Genomic DNA, 20,855 nt, shown 5'->3' with positions numbered 1-20,855 from the left:
AGCATAAAAGCTGGGCCTAGCCCACAGCCCAGCAGGTGGCAGCCCTCTCCTAAATATCCATCCTTCATAGATGGCCTTCCAAAGGCTCTGACACATCCATGTGCTTAGAAGTCCTGCCACTCCTTCCTAGCCACCCCTTCCTATCAGACCAAACATACCAGAGGCAGGCCCTCTTCCCTGGATCACCAGTTAGAACTCATCTTCCCGGCAGCTAGCCATGGACTCGGTACTGGGCATCCTCCCCTCCACTGGGTGGCCAGAACTATGGTCGTTCTATTCCCTGAAGGGCTCTGCTTGGAGTCTAGCTTGCAGTACCTGGGAGCAGAGGAAAGGGCAGTATCACTGAGCCATACTCCACTTTGTTCTTGCTGTTCCTTGCCCCTAGGATTCCCCACTGATACTTCCCCATAGGCAAGATGAGACTCCCCCATAGGCTCCTGTAGCAGCCCTGGTCATAAAAGTTCCATGGGCATCCTGTGGCTACTTAAGGGGCCTGTGCTGAGCCAAGAGATGTGGTGGGTAATACCTGGAGCAGAGGCTCAGGCAGTCTGGTGGGTTCCATTCCCAGGAACTGAGACAAAAGGCTTGGAGTAGGTCCAGGAAGGGTTTTGTTCATTTGATAAGAGCTCCCTGTGTGGCCCTAGGGTGGCCTCAAACTCATAATCTTCCTGCTTCAGTCTCAGAAGGACTCCTATGGAGAGGCAGCAGGACCAGGCTGTGAAGACTCCATTTATCCTGGAATTTTCTGGTAGTCGTTAGACACGGGCAGATGTCCTCTGAGAATGTTAGAAGGCAGGTGGGGTTGGTCCAGGGGTTAACAGAAGAGCCTCCAGCACCAAATTCAGCCTCCCAGGGGCTGCTGATGGTGCAGTATGTGAAGAAAAGGGCCTGGTAGCCACAAATGCATTGCACAGGCTGAGCCAGAGGGCCAGACAGACACCAAAACCCAGGAGGGCCCCACAACTTAAAGGCTGAGTATCCCAGGAATCAAACACCAGAGCTGCTGGTGCCAGGAAGCAAGCACAGGAAGCAGATTGCCAGGATCCAAAGATCTGAGTTCGTTGTCTGTGAGGACCCAGACATAAGCATGCTCGGCTCCCCTTTCCTCTACTTGAGCCCTGGGCCAGCTCCAGTCTTGAGCTTAAGTCCCAACCCCACCTAGGCAGGCTGCCTCTTCCTGGGCCCCCAACGTTGAGCCTGAGGCAACCCAACTCTACAGCACTGAAGGCCTCCATCCTCACTCAAGGGGGTACAGCCAGTGAGGATAATGTCAATGCTTGCACTCTTCCCTGCCTAGCACTGAGGACCAAGAGCCTCAGAAGAACAATATGAAACAGCAGGCTGAGAGGACACAGGCTCTGACCTGAGAGAATTCTTTTTATTATGTCTGAACAGATGAACTAAAGCAGATTCTGCCTTTCACTGACAGCTCTGTCTCCACACAGAGCCTCAGAGAGGTCCTGGTACTGCCCTGGCCCCTATGCAAAATGGGACCTCCTTGGGCACTGAGGAGGCAGCAAGAAGGGGTTGATAGGAGCAAGCAGCAGGTGTGGGCCCTCCTGGGTCTCCCCAGGCCCCTCTACCCCAGGGACTCTGAGCCAAAATCCAGGCAAGGGCTAGGGAGGAAACTGCAGGGTGAGCCTCTGTAAAAGGCCATCCCCAAAGCACAGCAGAACTCCAGGTCTGCAGGGCAAGCCCTATAAGGGAGAGACACCTCACAAGGTGCTTCTTTCAAAGCCACAGAGCCCCTTTCCCCAGAGGGAAGGGGAGGGCAAGAGCCATATGGAAGACCCAAGAAAGGAAAACCCCACAGAAGAAAAATCAAAACATCAGTCCAATAAATGTTTGTTGAATGAATGAATGACTCCAAAGGCTCTTCACTACAAACAGCACTCATCCATCCAACAGGAAAGTCAGGAAACACGCCTTGACTCCAGCGGCATCCATGGAGTCCACACTCTGAGCAGCCCGGGCCCTCAGACCTTGCCATCAGCACGCCTGGGCATGTGTGCGCACACACCGACACATAGTTGTCTCTTTGCACATGTGCACCCATCTGGCCCTGGAGGCTCATCTCTCCTTCACATGGTTCTGTGCTCCAGAAGCTCCACTGCTGGCCCCATCCCCAGTGGCACCACTGCTACCTGGGCTGCTGCACAGCACCTCAGTGAGGTCGTCCATGACAGCGGTTTCTTTGGGGTCGAGCAGGTTGAACTCTCTGGCAAAGAGGATGAAGTGCACGTACAGTGTGTTCAAGTGTCCGTGCAGCTCAAGGGCCAGCGTCTCCTTGAAGTGGGCCCAGTAGATGTGGCCCAACACGTGAAACAGATACTTGCAGATCTTCTTCACCAAGGACTCGAAGGAGCTGGGGAATTCTCTGCCTAAGGGGAGGCCACATGTCATAGAGCTGCAAGGAGGCCAGGCTCCTACAACTAGGCTTCCCTGGATGGGTCTCAAGTGCTCACACCTGCTACCACTCCTCCATAGAGTTCCCAGCAACCTGCCCCCCAGGGTGGCAGCTGCCCAGAGTAACAGATGCTGGCTGAGCCATGCTGGTCACTTGCACAGCAAAGAATACGTGGTGGGCACTCAGGTTCTATGTGCTTCCTCCAGCAGATACCCCAGGGCTATCTGTAGACCATGTAGGGAGAATCATGGAAATCCCTATAAGCCAGTGCTGGCACTTTTATTGCTCAGGATGAGTTTTGAGCCTCAACCACAAACTTGACAGGTCTGGAAAAGCCAACCCCAGCAAAATGGACTGTGATGGCCTCATTGTGCAGAGCTGATAGCAGGGCCAAAGGGGGCCAAGTGGTGGGTCCCGTAGTGTAGGTATACATTTGACCCCAGCTAGGCTGAACTCTGTAGGGGCTGAACCCTTATCCCTCAGCCCAGATCTCCTGTGCCAAGCAGGAGCTAGAGTCATGAAGCTGTAGCCCTTCTAGATCCTGATTGCAGTCATACCCCTGAGACTGTCTAGAAGAGAACCTGAAGAACTGCTGGCTTTGCATATGGATTTGGATACAAGCTGCAAAAGACATACCGTATTTTGTGGGAAACACATCTTCATCAGTTACCAGCTTCTGCACAGAGCTCATGACAAAGTCAACATACTGGGGGGCGGTGCACTTGACCTTCTTCCCCCGCTCGTCATACCAGTAGTATTGTCTGTGGGGACAGAGACTTTGGTCAGGGTGCCAACCCTGCCAAATACCCACCCCAGTGCCGGTTCCCATACATACAGCACAAACTCAAAGGCAGTGGCAGCTTGATGTAATAAGCTATATACAACTGTTTGGGACACACAAAGTTCTCAGAACAGCATCTGAGGAGAGCAAGGCCCTACTGTACAGAACCAAAATTATAGGCAGCCCAATGTGACACCATCATTTTTGCCTACTTCTGCAGGTTTTATTTATTTAAATAAATCTGTACCTTTTAAAATTAATTGGGCACAGGTTATCTTTCTAGGAAGTGGCCCGGACTGGCCAGAGAGCCCAGATCCTTGGCAGTATCTTATAAGCCACACTCTCCCCATGAAGAACAGTAGGTGCTTGCAATCAAGTGACTTGATTCTAGAGGCCCACACCAAACTCTTTAGCCTATGCATGAGGTAGCCAGTCCTCATGTGATTGCCAGTTCTAAGAAGACCAGCATTAGGATAGGGAGATAGTGGATATATAGAGCCCCTGGGTCTTAACCATGTGCTGTATCACAGTCACTCTGTGTTCTGTCAAAAGGAGCTGGTGCTGCCGTTGGTGCACTGCCCCCTCAGGCATCTCCTTGGGAGATCTTGGATGAAGGAATCACAGGGGCTGCTCACACCCTCTGGTATCTGGCCATGCAGTGGGGATGTCACACCACCCAGGTGCCCTAGGCCCAACACAGCATGCTCCCCTAAGCTCCTGCTGAGGGACTGTGATTCTTTCCTATTAGGGATGATTATGGACCACACTGTTACGTATGTTCCCATGGGGGGTTCTATGTAAATACAAGTTTTTATGTCTCTAAAGCAAAGCCAAGGACAGGATTATGGTCACAGCAGGTCTGTGCATCATTTCATGAGAATGCATCAAAGTTATTCCATATACTATGCCACCTGTATCTCAGCAGCATGACATGTGCTCCCCAGCACCTAGTGTTCTACAGTACCCCCATGTGGGTTTCATTTGTGTTAAGCATCTTCTTAGTGGCTCACTGCCACACTGTGGCAACCAGTCCTGCCTCATTCTTGTCCATCAAGCTGCTGCTTGCATGCTCCTGCACTGAGAGCTCTCTGCATGTCCTGGATACCAGTTCTTGTACAACAGGTGCCTCCCAGATGTTTCCACATAGTCTGTGCTTGTTCTTTCTCCTCATAATTGTCCTTCTTAGGGTAAAAGTTCTGAATCATCACAAAGGCCAGTTGACTGATTCCTTTTCATCAGTGGGCCACTCCTTTGATATAATATTCAACCTAATACTAGGTCATAGAGATTTCTTCCTATCCTCTAAAAGCCTTATATTTTCCCATTTCTGTATCAGATATGAGGCTTAAAGTTCAGGTACTTTTCGTTTCCTCCGTGTAATGTTGCATTTCACAGCAGCAGTTGTTGGGAAACAAAACAAAACTGTCCTTTCTATAGTTTCATTGGCCACTTCATCAGAAATTAAGACTGTTTTTGAGTTTCCTTCTGGACTGTGCTCTGGCCCACTAACTTGTATCTTACATTTGGTCAACAGCACACTGTCTTGTAACTGTGGCTTAACAGTTTATCTTCAGACTGTGGGTCTCCTCCAGTTGTTGCGGCTACCCTAGCTACCCCTTCCATTTAAATTCCAAAGCACACTCATCTAGTAGGTAATAACTCTGATGGAGTTTTTAACTGAGAACAAACTAAGCCAGAGGTTCGTTCAGCATAGAGCTCTATGTTAAGCTACTGTCTTCCAATCCATGAACATAGTATAGCTGTTTGTGTGCTATCTTTAACTCTCTATCCCGAACTTTTGTGGTTTCCACAAATATAGTCCTGTGAATGCTGTTTATACCTAAGCATTTTGATGCCTCTGGAGCTATTATCAATGGTTCTGCTTGACTGGTTAGGTTTTTAATCATATACAGCTAGCACACAGGCCTTTGACTGTTTCTGTATGCTGGTCTTCTAGAATTTATTTTGTTGCTCCTTCAGTGTTTCACAGTGTGTTCTCTGAGAAGATATATAGCTGATTATTTTTTTCTTTTCTGATGTCGGCTTTTCAATCCTTCTCTCTGTCTTACTGAACTAGATAAGCCCTTGAGTTTTCTTCTCCAAAGAACAGTTGATTTCATGCTAGCTGGGTAACATTTGAAGAGGATCCTGCAGTTTCCTAACTACCTCTGTTGAATTCATTGTGAACTATTCTAATGTCTTATGTTCATAATTCCTATCTTCTCTCTATCTTTGTGTCTTGCTAAGGCTTATTAACTTTATTACTCTTTCCAAGCAAACAGATATTTTCCTTATAGTTTCTAGATCTCAACTTCAGTGATTTTCACTCTTGTTTTATGATTTCCTTTCTTCTGTCCACTTGGATTGGTTTTGGTTTTACTATGAGGTCTCTGTCTGAAATGTACACTTGGTATTATAAACTGCTCTCACCACCTTGATGCAGCTACAGCCCACAAATTCTTCTTTGTCTGTCTCTGTCTCTCTCAATTTTTTTAGGTTTTCTCTGTTGTCAGGACTGGCAATTCTCCTGCCTCAACTTCCCAAGTGCTGGGATTACAGATATGAGTTACCACATTTGGCTGTGTCTCACAAATTTTGATACATTTTGCATTTCAACTTGTGTTTAGTTCAAACTTCTCATTGGCCTTGAGATTTTTTTTTTTTTCCTTAATTTACGGATTACTCAGGAATGCACTGGTTCCAAAGTATTTGGAAAATTGTCTGTTATATCTCTCACACTGATTCCCATTATAACTCCACAATGATCAGATAACTTACTTAATATGAGTTCAACTCTTTAAAAGTTGTCAAGAGCTCTTTGGAGAGCCAGAACAGCATCTTGTTTCATAAGCACTCCTTATGAAGTTGAAAATAAGATTCATTTTGCTGCTGAGATGGAATGTCCTTAAATGGCACCTCAGCCTCTGTCCCCTTGCCCTTCCCCCTGCAGCTGGTAGTTTGCTTTGTGAAGCTCTGCCATCTGGCAACAGGCACTGAGGAACTCCACAGGCCTGAGGAGCAGCCCTTCTCAACTCACAACTTCCTTTTGCAACCTGGCTGACTTTGAGTATCTGCTGCTATAAAACACAGCTACTTGAGCTTTCATTTGGTAGTGTTTTTCTAGGTTTGTCATCTTGTACTGTAACTTTCCCATTTTACAACATTTCAAGTGCCATTTTGAGCCAGGAGTAAGTAGGTAGAGTACACCTGTGATCTCAGCTACTTGGCAGATAAAGACAGAAGGATGCCTGCTCCAGGTCAGCTTAGACAACATGGTAGAATTCTATCTCTCATAGAACTTTAAACAGGGCTGGGATGTGGCTTGGTAGCAGAGCACCTGCTAGCAGGCATAAGGTTTTGAGCTTCAGCATAAATCAATTAGTCAATCAAACAATAAATGAACACTTTGGTGTATCTAAGTCCCTCAAAACCCTAAAACAAATCCTCACTCCCAAGGTCATGGTATTAAGATGTGGACTTAGTGATCATGCCATTATGGTAAAGCTCTCATGACCAGTGCTCATGCCTTTCAAAAAGAGTGGCTGTCCATGAACCAAGAAGCTCTTCTCAGACTCCAAACCTGGATCTGAACTTGTAGTCCACAAGATATATACCAGTGCTGTTCAGTTGCCTCCATCATGGTCATTTGGTTATGGCAGTCAGACAGACGATGGTGAGTGTTTTTCTCTTAGGGAAGTTCAGTTTAGTTCTACAAGAATATTTTCATAAAAATCTCTTGGAGACTCTCATTGTGGCAGTCACCTATCTGCTGGATTTCAATCACCATTGTTGGTTTTCTGCTTTTTTTTTCTTCAATCTTTATTCTTCTGTGGTTTTGCTCTATTTGGGGCTATAATCCCTCCACCTTTTTTTAACTATTCCATTTCAATTTACCCATTATGGTTCTGACTGTATGTTTTTGTATCATTTTTTAATTGCTTAAAGAATTTCAAAGCACATACTTGGCTTTTCATGCTCAAGATTTCACTCTGAGTTTGGCATCATCTAGGGAAAGTTGGTCACCAACAGAATATGGGCACCTCTTTATTCTCACCACCAAGGCTCACATGTCTCTTCTCTGAATCCTGAGAATGTGTCAGACTATACTTCATTTCACTCTCAAATACCTTCTGAGTGCTCCTGAGAAGAGTCTATATTTTTCCAGTTACTGTGACTCTTCTTTTGTGCTGCCACACAGCTGAAGGACTGGTTGGAACTCTCCTGCAAAAGGTCAGAGAGCTTGCAGTGGTCCATTTAATTGTGCTCCTGAAGTGCATGGCTGCTAAATGTGGAGTGTGAAGTAATACTTCTTCCCTGTAGCACCTGAGAAAGGGGGGGCTTACAGCACTGCCCAGGAGATGTCATGGGGCCTGTACTATGCTTGGTGTCTGGGCTAGTTCACAGATCAGTCCTTAAGGGTTCACTCAGCTCTGCTAATGTAAAGGGGTGTCTCTGAGGGACCTGTTTGGCCAGGTTTCTAAATATGTCTTGGCCCCATGGATCCTAATGCTGGCCTTTTGGGGTCATCCTGCAGGTGCTGCAAGGAAGGAAACGAGACCTAGCCTAGTACAGACTCTTCTCCACCTAGACAAACCTCCAGGGCACAGAGAAAAAGTTCTGTGGATTTCTGACTAGTTCCCTTTTTCTTTCAAACTAGTTTTGAGTTTCCAAAATCCCTTGGTCTCACATGATTACTGCAAGAGGATTATAGTAGGAATCATCAAGTGATACAAAGTGAGCAAAAGGCTTAGGTAGCCAGGCTCTCCAGCATATACCATATGCAGGTCTGTACTTTACTATACTTTTGAGAAAGCTTCTTCCAAACAAATTCAGAAAGACACATGGGAGAAGCCAGGGAGGGTACCATGCTATTTGACATTGTCTAGGCTTCACATACACTTTCAAGTGCTACCTCAGAATATGTCATGAGTCTGTCCTTTAGAAGCCATATCTCTGTACCAAGCTTATTCTCAAAAGGGTACCTCAATTTCCCTGGCAATGCTTAGCGGACACCTGATCCGCCTGGGGAACAGAGAGCTGGCTCTGTTCCCTTACAATGCCAGACACTGAGCTGTAGCCACTACAGGTATATGAGTTGGCCTAGCTGGTTAAGGCAGAAGGGACTCCTGTCATCTGGTGTACTAGGATTTACAGCAGACTCTTGAGAATAGAACTCATTTGTCTGGGGAGAGTTGTACCTACAGTGAGGACTGCTTGAGTGTACACTACACTACATCACAATCACACACACACACACACACACACACACACACACACACACACACACTTCCATGAGTCCACAGCATCTTAATGACAAGAAGCCATCATGGAAGATCTTCCATTTCCTTGGCCACATCCAGCCTTCTTCCTTTACTAGCACAGCCATTCCTTCCATCAACCCAGGGCTGCTGGCAAACACGTGCCACACAATGGCTTTCCTATGTGCAAAGCAAAGTGAGGTATCTTGGAGCCCTTGAAGATATCTGCATACAGCACTAAATGCATACATACACCCAGAAGAGAGCTGTCAGCACTAGACCTGTCCATAAGCCATCTCTACTAGTAGAATGAGCCTGCTCACTTAACTCTGCAGCTCCCAGGCCACTGAGCACTTGGCAGGCTCCAGGATCATTTAAGCATTGTCTGCCTCTGGCCTCTGACGGCATACAATAGAGATACTTATGATGGGCACCTGGCCCCTCAGGTACAGAAGATTCTGCCTAGCCTGAGATGGTGCTCAGAACCCAGGTGAGAATGTAGTCTGAGAAGCTGGTAGCCCAGACAGCAAGGCCAACCACAGCCCATCCCACACTCCCAATAGGTGCTATGGCCAGGCTGCTACTCACGTGTTGCACACAGCCATTGTCTGACACGTCTCTCCTGTGCAAAATTCTGAGATTGTGCTATACTGCAGGTTGATGTGGTGAAAAAATGTTGTTGCTGGAAGAGAAGCAAAGGGCCAGGTGAGTAAACACCCCTTCTCCAGCTGGCGTGACAGGGAGCGGGTTCAGCTGAGTTCAGCCTGTCCACTGACCACTGCTCTGGGGGTACTTGGAGATCGGGGGAGGCTCCCTGCCCTGCAGCTGCTGCACCCGCCTCCCCACCCGCACGCACTGTTGCTGGCCAGCCACTCGTTGAGGTCGATCTCCCGGGGCAGCACTACCAGCTCCTTGAACTCAAAGTCAGTGATCCTGGACTTGGTGTGCTCCGGCTCCAGGTACACCTTCTTCTCCTCTGCAGCAGGTTTCTTGCCGTTTGGCTTAGCTTTAGACTTCCTGCCAAGAAAGAAAGGATGGCATGATTACATGTCACACCTTGGCCCAAACCACAGAGAAGGACTCTCCATATTGGGCTAATTAAGTCAGATGCAAGCAAGGAGAGAGTCACCAAAGGCCAGACTTCTCTGGGCAATTGGGTGGCTATGCTACCACAGGCCAATCCAAATGGTCAAGACCCTACAGAATTCCTGGTGAATAGCACTGTGGACCTGTGCTGCAACACAGCTGTGACAGCAGGGGGCAGCACCTGGTGCCTGAAGCATAAACCACTTCCAAAAAGCTGCTTTTCCAAAGGCTAAGAAAGTCTAAGAAAGTATTATAAGAGTCTAAGAAAGTATTATAAAGCTCTGGGAATGTAAAAGCTTAAGTAAGTTCTGAGGGTCTTAAAAAAAGTGTACAAAGGTCTAAGGATGTAAAATCTTAAGAAAGCTCTGAAGATCTAAGAAAGTGAGTTAAGATAATGAACAATGTTTCAGATTTCTTTCCTCCTCTATGTTATTGTTATACTATGATTTCAGTGGTTCAGGAAACCTATACTCAGCAGTTCAACCAGACCACCCATATGGTGGGGTCTTAGCAGCAGGTTGCCAAAAGGAGATACCTTTCCCTGTAACACCAAAATCAACTTCTAAAACACCTGTCCTCAATGCTTACTTTCTCTATGATTAAACTAGAGATTACTGTCAACGGTGATCAGAGACTTCTTGGTTTTGTAGGAGACATGATGCATATTCAGGAAGGTGCTCTGCCTTTTATGCAGAATGGGGGATCTTTTATATCCTAATTAAGGACCCATGGCATTCCAGATGGGGGACAGGGGTCATTGGTAAACTTTACTTTAGCATTTATCATAGTCATCCATCAGGCACAGTCAAGGAAGGGTACACATCCCACTCTTTCAACCCCTAGGTACAAACATGCTAGAAGAAGTGGTCTCAAAGGTCCTTAGACCCCTTTCAGATGATATCGATCTCACCTCCCTATCACAGCATCTCTTGTTTTAGACCTTAGCCTCCACACATCAGCTACTGAATAATGATCTGCCTGCTTTGAAGAATGTTGGTTGTGTGTCCCTCCTTAATCACCATCTGTGCCCTTGCCCACTGGCTTATTAGACTCTCACCTGGCTGTCTATTAACTGCTCTAAGCCAAACAGCACACCACCCTTTATATCTTTCACACTTCTCTTTTCGGTATCACAAACTGTCTTAACTCCTCAGGAACATGCTTTGTGGCCACAGTACAGACTGCAGTATCTTAGCCCTTAGCACTACCACCCAGGCCCTATGTCCAAACATTTACAATGCCTTGATTCTTTGCAGCACTTAAGTTAAGAGCTGGCTACCCACTGGCTGGTCCAGGACTTGTGTCTTGGTGTTCCTTTTTCCAAAACAAGGGATTGTATACCCTGGGAAGAAGCTCTGCCAGTTCCCATCACAGGGTTTACAGCAGCAACCATCATGAGTATAATTTAGGTCCCACCCTTTCTTGAATTACTGGGTATAACCACTGGCATTGCCACTGGAATTTGGGACTGACTACTTCCTTAGATATTTACCATCAAATTTCCTCTAAGTTCATCCAGTATCTCCAATGGGTGGCTCAGAGCAGCCTCACCTTCCAGGGCCAAACAGACTCACTGGCCACCTTAGTGCAACAAGGTCAGTGAGGATTAAATCTACTAACAACAGAGAGAGATGACCTTTGTCTTTTCCTTGAGGAGTAAGGCTGCTTTTATGTCAACCAGTTGGGTTTAGTAAAAAACAATAAGACTTGACAACTCCAGAAAGAAACAGCTCCATTCCTATGGCCAGTGGATCCTTGACAGTCCTATATGGAATTAGATATTGCCCTTCTTAACCCTGATTCTCCTCCTCTTCTTAACTCTATTAGTCACACCCTGCCTTATAAACTTGTCTACATGTTTTCAACAACAGATCCCAAAGATTTCTAACCAGACTGCTTCCCCACCCCCAAGTCAGGGTTTCTCTATGTAGAACTGCCTGTCTCTGATGTGATTAAAGAAGTGTACAACCACTGACTGGCTTCTTCTTTTTTTTTTCCCCCCCCCCATTTCTTTTAAAAGACTTATTTGTTTGTTTGTTTATTATACAGCATTCTGCCAGTGTGTGTGCCTGTGTGCAGGAAGAAGGCTCCAGATCTCACTATAGATGGTTTTGAGCCACCATGTGGTTGCTGGGAATTGAACTTAGGACCTTTGGAAGAACAGCCAGTGCTCTTAAGCTCTGAGCCATCTCTCCAGGCCCTCCACTGACTAGCTTCTAACCAGACTTTTAATCAGTTGCTATTACAGATTATTGGCTCCTAGCTAGGAAACCAGAGGCCTGCAACTCCTGGATTATACTCTGACAGTGAAGATCATACTTGCCCCAAATACTCCAATGCCCCCTTTTAATAGGAAGTAGTCTAATGAGAACATTATCCTCCTTTCCTGACCTGATTGTTTATCAATAGTAAATAAAAAGGGAGAAATGTAAGCCCCTCAAAGGGGTGCAAGTACCCCGGCCCCACCTTTGAGGATCTCCAAGCTCTACTCACAGAACACTCTAATGGCCATAATGGCCAGACTCAGCCCCTAGAGACAGCAGGATGCTGTAAAATAAATAGATGGATGGATAGATAGATAGATAGATAGATAGATAGATAGATAGATAGATAGATAAATCTTTTAAAAGAAAGGGGGGGGGGAAGAAGAAGCCAGTCAGTGGTTGTACACTTCTTTAATCACATCAAAGACAGGCAGTTCTACATAGAGAAACCCTGACTTGGGGGTGGGGAAGCAGTCTGGTTAGAAATCTTTGGGATCTGTTGTTGAAAACATGTAGACAAGTTTATAAGGCAGGGTGTGACTAATAGAGTTAAGAAGAGGAGGAGAATCAGGGTTAAGAAGGGCAATATCTAATTCCATATAGGACTGTCAAGGATCCACTGGCCATAAGAATGGAGCTGTTTCTTTCTGGAGTTGTCAAGTCTTATTGTTTTTTACTAAACCCAACTGGTTGACATAAAAGCAGCCTTACTCCTCAAGGAAAAGACAAAGGTCATCTCTCTCTGTTGTTAGGTGGCTAAGCTCTGCCCTACAGAGTAAAAAGCCCAAACTCAGGGCTTGAAATTCTACCAACCCCTGAGCTCAAAACCCACCATTCCCTGAGTTCACCTTAAACTCAGGACTTGAAATCCCAACAATCCCCACCCTGGAAAGTTCCACCCCCAAGAAATCCTGTATCAATGGTTCTCAACCTTCCTAATGCTTTGACCCTTTCTTTATGTTATGGTAAACCACCCCCAATCATAAAACTATTTCATTGCTTCCTCATAACTATTACTTTATAACTATAATTTTGCTACTGTTATGAACTGCAATATAAATATCTGATATGTGACCCACAGGTTGAAAACCACTGCCCTATATAAGCCTACATCCCCCCTCCACCCCAGTTCAGCTCTTTGCTGCTTCTAACCTAAGCAGGGGCAGCCACCCTCTTGTATCTTTCCCAGTAAATCTTTTGTGGTTGGTTTGTAGTGCAGTATGACACTGGTATTCCTTGGATCCCAACTGCCAGGATACTTTCCCCTCAAAGCTGTAACACTTGCATTAGGGAACCCTTTCCCTCAGAGCTGTAACATTTACACAAGGGCCTTCCTAGGCAGAGGACCCCAGAGACCACACCAAGGTTCTACTTCCCAGACAGGCCAGTTCCAGGAGGGTGCAGCACAGCTACCATCAAAGCTTCAGAGGAAGGACTACCAATGGGAGGTACCAGGTTGCCAACCTACAGAGGGCACTCCAAGAACAGAGTACTTTCCCCAATAGAGGGCTAGCTCCTCTGTTAAGTCTTGCTAATGCCCTCTACTACTAATTAGCATACTCTCACTGGGGTGTAAGCATACCCAGCCAGGGCACAACACTCTCACCTTGTCACTCTTCATGGAGTGAACAAGAGAAAACAACCCTCAGGGTTAAGGCCCTGCCTCAGTACTGAGACTCCTTCCACTAGTTCCCATGTAAAAGCAGAGGCACTAAAAGAACCCAGCCTCCTCACATGTCAGGATGCACAGGACTCTTCACTTCTTCCTTGTTTTGAAAAGTTTTTTTTTTTTTTAATAAAATTATGTGCTCTGTTAACACACTGTGAGTTTATTAAGTCTATTTTCATAAAAGGAACTTTCATTCACCTGTTTCAAATGTTGTCTGGAAGGCGTACTGCCTCCTTCTGCTAACGTAGGCCTAGAACGTTTTCAGCATCTGAGACTTACTGCTTTTATAAGCTCAACCTTTCTTGTTCTTACTGAGCTCTGGACCGGCTGGTTCAACTCAGCTGTTCTGGCTCAAACTCCTCTCCCAACTGATTTATTCAATCTGGTTTTTCTCTTGGCCTCTGAACTGCTTTTTGGCCTCAAACTAGCTCAGCTCTAACCTGGCTCCTCTTCATTCTCTGGCTCATGTGATCTTCCACCTGAGTTCTCTCTCTCTGCAGCCTGTCTCTTACTGTCTTGGTAAAACTGCCTCTTCTCACTCTACATTGCACCTTAAGTAGCTTCCCTTTTTTCTTCTTGTGAGAGTTGGGTGTATCCTAGTCTGTCAAATCTTCTCTGCTTTCTCACCTTTTCTGTCACTCAACTAGACATCACTTTCAAACAAGGGTGCTTCCCTTTACAAACTAACTTTACCTTCATTGCTTGGGATTAAAGGCATGTACCGCCGTGGCTGGATCTAAGCTTTTCTTTACCTGAAATTTGTTCTATACCAGGCTGACCTTGAACTCAAAACTGCTTGCCTCTGTCTCCTGGATTAAAGGCCTGTATTCCAAAAAGATCACACAAACTTAGAAGGCCTTTGGATGTGATCTCTTGTCAGAACAGCCACGTTCTGAATTAAAATTCCTCTACCACTTTAAAACAACAAACGTATGTATTGTTTTCATTTGAATTGAGATCCTAAATCCATGGAGTGACACAACCCAATTGTACATATGCTCAATTCCTCCAGGCCAGGTACTTCTCAAACACTGGTGGCAGCACTGAGTTTGTGTGCTTTTGGCTCTTGGTAAACAAACTTCACCAAGGGGCACTGGGATGGGATGTGCCCCTTAAGAGAAGAGACCCACAGTGCCCCAGTGTTAGAGACTACCTGGCCTGAGTTCTCTACGGGATGCTAGCCCACTAGAAAAGATGATTCTGCTGTGGCTAAGTCGGTGCCTGGTCAGAAAGACTTTTGGACTTGAAGTCTGCCTGGTGAGCTCCTCAAGGCAATCAAGTGAAGGAGCCTGCAGATGTTCTTGGCTGGTCATGTGAGGCCAACACACTGGATCTGAGGCCCTTCTAGGCGCTGACCACACAATGATAGAAACAAAGGAGCCTCTACCAATCTCTGAACTGCCACCTGGCTCCCATATGTGTCTGACATGTTCAGGCTCAGGATGAGAGTACTGGGTGAAAAGTCCGAGAAGTACAATGAATGTTCCCATAGCAAAACTAAGTCTTAGCCTCACATAATCAAATGAATTCTTCAGTGGTGAACATTCTGACTTTTAAAATGTAACATAAATTGATACTGGCATGAAACCTTGTGACCAGAAACTCTCAGTATGGCATTCTGAGGGGTTGCTGGACAGTTGGTGGATTGAGTAAAGGAACACAGTTTGACCTTCTCTAGTAAGGCAACCAATTGCAGGGCCTCCAACAGACCAGGGGAGTGAGGGGATGAGCAGATCCAGCAGAGGCAGGGTACTCTGTCCCAGAAGCAGTTTCCTTAGGAGTGACCATCTTGCTCCATGGGGTAAGAGACAGCCAGAGCACCCAGCAGGGAAGAATAGTGTGTTAAAGGAATGACTTCTAGGGTCACAGCATCCTTGCGAACAGGAGGACGAGGGTGGTGGTACAGGAGGTGGCCTTTGGCTCAGACTCCCACCATGCCCACTCCAGGTTAGCCCTGCTGTCCAGATGAAGCAAAATGTAGGCCTCAGGCCAGGGTACCAGCTATATACCTATCCTTTTGATCTAAGAACACAATTAGGCCAGCTACCATGCATGGTATCAGGAGGCAGCCTGCCTTGGCTCTGAGTCCTGTCTTCCATAGCCCTGAGAGGCTACATGGGGGTGGGGTGAAAGGTCTTTCTGACTGTGACCTATTTTTTCCTTTCTTGTGCTTTGAAAGGTTGCTGATGGTTTATTTAAGAGAAAGAGGAAAGAAGAATGTTCCCTGAATGCCAGGGAAATGTTTTCCTTTCAGCTTCTCATGGCAGAGCTTAGCCTTAAAAGGCGATGTGTGCTTGGCCTACAGGGCAGGGCCAAAAGCAGCCAGAACCAGGCAGAGGACAGGGCAGGGCACAACCCAGCCTTTAGGCTCCTGGCATAGCATAGGCTCCAAGGGAAACAGCACAGAAGTCTGTTAGGGCTGAAACTACAGAAAGAGGGTACTTCAAGGCCCCTGGCATGAGTTTTTGGGCCTTGCAGCACAGCAGTGTAGGCTTCAGCCTCTCTAATGGTTGTGCACAAGCCCCAGGAGGGCTCTGCCAATGTCTTTGGGCCATACCCACTCCCTGTCTTCCTCACTTCTCTGAATGCTTGTCTTCCACTACTGATGTGTGCTGAGTTCACCTATTATTCAGTCAGAAAGCAGAGACCCACCGCTCTAATAGCTAGATAGCAAGCCTGTAGTGTCCTTAACGGGTAGGTTTTCCTTGAGACTACCAAGTTATCTTCTGTCTTCTGTGTATCCTGTCCTGGAAACCAAGACTACAGAGCAGGGGACTGGTGAGGGCCAAGCTGTCAAACCATTTCCATGCTCTGTGGCTTGACCTGCAAACTAAAGGGAGTAAAAACAGGACAACTAGGAAGAGGGCTGGAACCAGCCATCACCATGGCTCCTGAGCACAGTTCAGGACCCATTCAGGGAGGATGTCCTATGAACAGCATCCTGCCCTTACTCCCACTCATAGTCATGAGGAAATTCCTCCAGGCAGAAGCTACTCCCCAACCTGGTAGGGAAAAATAGTTCCTGGAAGGCCTGCCTTCCTCTGTAATGGGCCACAGGGGCTTATGGTGAAATCAAAAGGCAGCAAGTAGATGCAATGCTAGACACCATCATGTGCACACCAGGCCCCAAGCCTTTCCCGTTTAAGTCATATCCCCATTTAGCTGCTGTCCTCATCAAATAGGGCCAACCTAAGTCATTGAGCATAGTGCAGTCTGGGACACTCTCCTGCCAACCTAAGTTTCTCAGTCCTAGTCACAGAGCCCTTACTCAGGCAAGAGGAACAAGAGGCAGCTCAGGGCTTATGTTCTACTTGAGGTCAGAATATGATAGTTGCTAGTGTAAAGCCCTCTGCAGGACATCAAAAGCCTCAAACTCCCAATTTCTTTCCTTTCCCTGGGGGAAGGAGGGCTTAGCCAGAGTACTAGACTCATCTAGAGGACCAGTTCTAGCTCCTTTGCCAGTGTCTCTGTTTTCACCTGGTAGGACGAGCAAACAAACATCTTCCCAGGCTCTGAGGCAAGCTGAAGAGACCATGTCATCAGTGGCTGGCCATGCCTGTATACTTGCCTGAGATCACAGGCACTTCCAGCTTCCCTTATACCATTCACCAGTTGTGACTCATGTGGAGGGAGGACTATGTAGACAAGGCCTTGAGCGGCAGCACAGAGACTGTAATACAGGGTCTAGGTCACAGAGCTGCTATGAGCTCCTGGGAAGACACCCCCAAAACAAAGGCCACAACAATGAGGAAGAGTGTGGTCCCCAATAAGCAAGGGTCCTACTCAAAAGTAAAATGCCTACTTTAGAAGCATCCAGGCTCTACTAGAATCACCTTCTTCTTGCCTCCCACACATCCACCTGGCCTTAACTTCCTTCTCCCTGCTTCAGTGTCTCTGCTGTCATAATGCTCTATCCGCCCTGCCCACACAGCAAATTCCCTTCCCCCTAGTTCTCTAAGATCCCATCTATCAAATGTCACATCTTCTATTCTAGCTGGCACATCCCGTAACACTGGACCCTTTGGTATCCGCAGCACCAGGTATAAGTCAATCCTGGTTGACAGTCTGATCTCTGAGGAGCAACAGAAATTTGCAGAATTAAAAAGAATCAATCTTTGTAATAAGAATGGTATCAAGCATGAGTCTGGGGTGGCTCTGGGTATTGTGGTGGGAGGCAGGCTGGATCCTGATCTTTCTGGAACCAGGATGGTAAGATACTATGTTGGCATCTGCTCTTGCCCTGCAGTAATGCTTAGCCCGCATCATCCCCACAAGTCCCAATTTGGAACTCCACCATGGGTTCCCTAGCCTCTGACCCAACATAGATGGCCCAACAAAGCAAAGAAAGCACTCTAGGAGAGGGATGCTCAGACTTGGAGGAGGCATTTGTGGCAAGTTAAGGAATAAAGGGCTTAAGAAAACTTAAGGCTGGTGGAGAGGGCCTCCAAGAGTGTTGAGGCAAAGTATATCACTCCAAGAAAGTAAAGAACGCTGAATATGGATATCTCAGGCCTCTAGAGAAAGAGAGAACACTCTTCCCACTCTGCCGCCTCAACAGTCCCAGCTGGGTTAACAGTGAGGGGCCAGATGGAGTATGAATTTAGCAATGAGGGACTAGAAGTTAACCTCTAGAGGCCGGGGGTTAACATTAAGGAAGGAGATGCTAACATTGAAGTGCTAGGGAACAGCACTGGAGAGATGAATATTAACAAACAGGGCTTATGGCAAACAGACAGGGGCATGAGGAGCTTAATGACATAAGCCCTCCCATACCAGGTCTGTAAAACACTACTATTCAGACAAAGTGCAGCTAGAAGCATACTTCTGGTCAGGACAAGTATCCATGCCAGTCTACTCAAAGCACTAACTTTAAGCATATAATGACCTCTTTTCCCATTACTGTAGAGCTCCTATGACAACAAGGCACAAGCTAGCATGGTCCTCACAACCCAGCCAAATACTCCCAGGCTCTCCCCAGCCCTTCAGCGAATGGGTACCCCCCACTGGACTGTGAGTATACTCACCCCTGGTTACCATCCCTTCTGCAGCATCTATCAGAGCCTAGGTCTCTGTGTGGTCTAAAAAGTTCTAATACTGGAAGCCCATAACTGGAACCTTACTAACTCCACTGTTTAATGCCTCAGAGGCCAAGATGGGAAGACCCCACCATCCCCATCTTATCCCTCAGCACCACTATACTACACAGGTTGAGCTGGTCAGAAGCAGTGGAGAGTGTCACTGGAGCTCTCTCTTAAGAGTATCTGTTACCCCAATCCAGAAAGGTGAGTACCCACAGGAAAGGCACATTTTCACCAATGCCCCTGACCCAATAAAAGACCCACTCAGCTGGAGAACAAGGCAGTAGGAGACAGATACATCAGAGCTGAGGTATGCCTACTAGACAGTACCCACTTATCCTCACTGAACTCAGTATGATCCTCAGGAGGGCCAAGCTAAGGTATCTTTCAATGGGACCTCCCTCAGTGTAGGCAGCTAGGAGTCACTGGCAGGTGAGTACCATTCTTTAGCTTCCCTAGAACTGATGTTGGTATCTGTTATCACAGATATGCAGAAATGCACACATAAGCATGTGTGTGGTCCTTTATGTACTGCCATCAATCACATTCCAAAGTAGAGCAGATGATGCTGCCACATTGCTGACATTCTTCCATAATTTCACATCTTTACATTGAAATCGACAAGTCCTGCTCTCCCCTGTGGACATACCCTGTCCAGATGCTCAGGTAATGATGCAGTTGCAATGGCCCAGAGGAGCAGGTAGGGTCAGAGGTGACCAGGGACAGACAGGTGCACAGAGACATACATCCTAGAACTCACTAGCCACTTGCAAGGGGCTATCACAGGCTGGATTCATGTCAAAGCCTCACCAAGAGTTGTGCTCTGGGAGTTCACAGTTAAAAGAGGCATTGGAAACTCAAATGCTATTTACTTTCATTTTAATTAATAATGGTCCTGTGGGGCATAGTGGCACACATCTTTAATCCTAGCACTCAGTAGGCAGAGGCAGCCTGGTCTACATAGTGAATTCCAAGAGAGCCAAGGCTACATGATGAGACTGTGTCTCAAAGAAAGAGAGAGAGAAGAGGGAAGGAAGAAGGAAAAGAAAAGGGGAGCGAGGGAAGGGAGAAGGAAAAGAAAAGGGGAGAGAGGGAGGAAGAAAGAAAGGAAGGAAGGAAGGAAGGAAGGAAGGAAGGAAGGAAGGAAGGAAAAGATGGATGACAGTGGCCCATTGAGTTAAAAGGCAAACACAAGATTCCTGCACTGAAGAAAAACTGACTAGACTCCAAAAGGCAGTGCCTCTTCCCTCATGGCTGAGAAGCACAGCCCCAAGTTGCTTTGAAATTGGCACCCTACCAGCAAGTCATGTACACCCATCCACTTCATTCCACACATATCACAGACTTGGAGAAAGAGCACCACGGCAGGTCAAGAAAGTCTAAAAGCATTCCTGGCAACACCCCAGTAGCAGCTAACATACGACAGGCACCTAGGATACACCATGTCACTTCTCTGGACATTCAAGGACAAGCTCCAGGACATCCTTGCCTTGGGTAGCCAGGGCCCATGCTCAAGAGACAGCCATTGCCCCCCCCCCCCAAAAAAAAAAAAAAAAAAAAACAAAAAAAAAACACACACACACATGAGCCCAGATACATTTGCTGGTGATAACAGCCATTCATTATACATCAGTCTCCCAAGAGAGCAAGATAGGACTCCTGTCTGACAGTCAAGGAGCACATAGCAAAGTTACAGTGCAGACGGCTGGCTGCTCCTGGGTAGCACGCAGTGAGCTCAGCTGTTAGACTGGCTAAGCTGCATCAATTACCCCAGCACGAAGGCCAAGGATGTCACACCCACCCATTGCAGGCCCAGCACAGCACAACAGGCTGCTTTACTGAGAAGGCAATCAGGCCACAGCCAACCACATCCCAGACAGACTGCCTTTGGTCAGGCTGTTACCTGAGCACTTTGCTGACGGCCTGAAGCACCATTTTGCAGTGAAGTCCAGTTTTGGTGGGGTGGCTGAGCAGTGTTCGCTCTGAAGGGAGACCACAGTGCTCTCCAAACATGATGTGGGGATTACAGAGCTGGTGAGGGAAAGTGGAGTCCAGGCAATGCAGCACTGGGCTCCTTCCCTCGGAAGTGCCCTCCGCCCTAGCTCTAGGCCAATGAGGATTGTGCAGAGACAAACAGCTGCTCCCTTTACACAGTAAGGGCCGCCCAGGCTGGGTGAAATAGGGGAGTGCCTGAACTGCTTTTTCAAAGTGGTGAAGAGCTGGCAGGGCAGGGTGGAGTCAGCTAGGCCAGAAGGGAGGAGACAGGGCAGACCCAGCAGTGGGAAGGGCCTATCAGAGAGGTCCAAGTCACA

General features: G+C 47.1%; 1 protein-coding gene across 1 annotated transcript; it reads right to left on the bottom strand.

Annotated features, from left to right (window-relative positions):
• Positions 1 to 1,359: 1,359 nt before the first annotated feature.
• Mob2 (MOB kinase activator 2) lies at positions 1,360 to 20,593 on the bottom strand. Its single transcript, XM_055606898.1, has 5 exons — positions 20,447 to 20,593; positions 9,303 to 9,463; positions 9,035 to 9,128; positions 3,044 to 3,168; positions 1,360 to 2,381 (listed from the first exon to the last, which is right to left on the bottom strand). Exons 1-5 carry the CDS (start codon positions 20,554 to 20,556, stop codon positions 2,071 to 2,073), a joined length of 801 nt encoding a protein of 266 aa, XP_055462873.1. The 5' UTR covers positions 20,557 to 20,593; the 3' UTR covers positions 1,360 to 2,070.
• Positions 20,594 to 20,855: the final 262 nt, after the last annotated feature.

This window comes from Psammomys obesus, unplaced genomic scaffold (assembly GCF_907164565.1).
Source record: "Psammomys obesus unplaced genomic scaffold, mPsaObe1.curated_primary_1811, whole genome shotgun sequence".
Taxonomy (NCBI): Eukaryota; Metazoa; Chordata; class Mammalia; order Rodentia; family Muridae; genus Psammomys; species Psammomys obesus.
The sequence above is the reverse complement of the archived record's forward strand: the minus strand, read 5'-3'. Positions and strand labels throughout refer to the sequence as shown.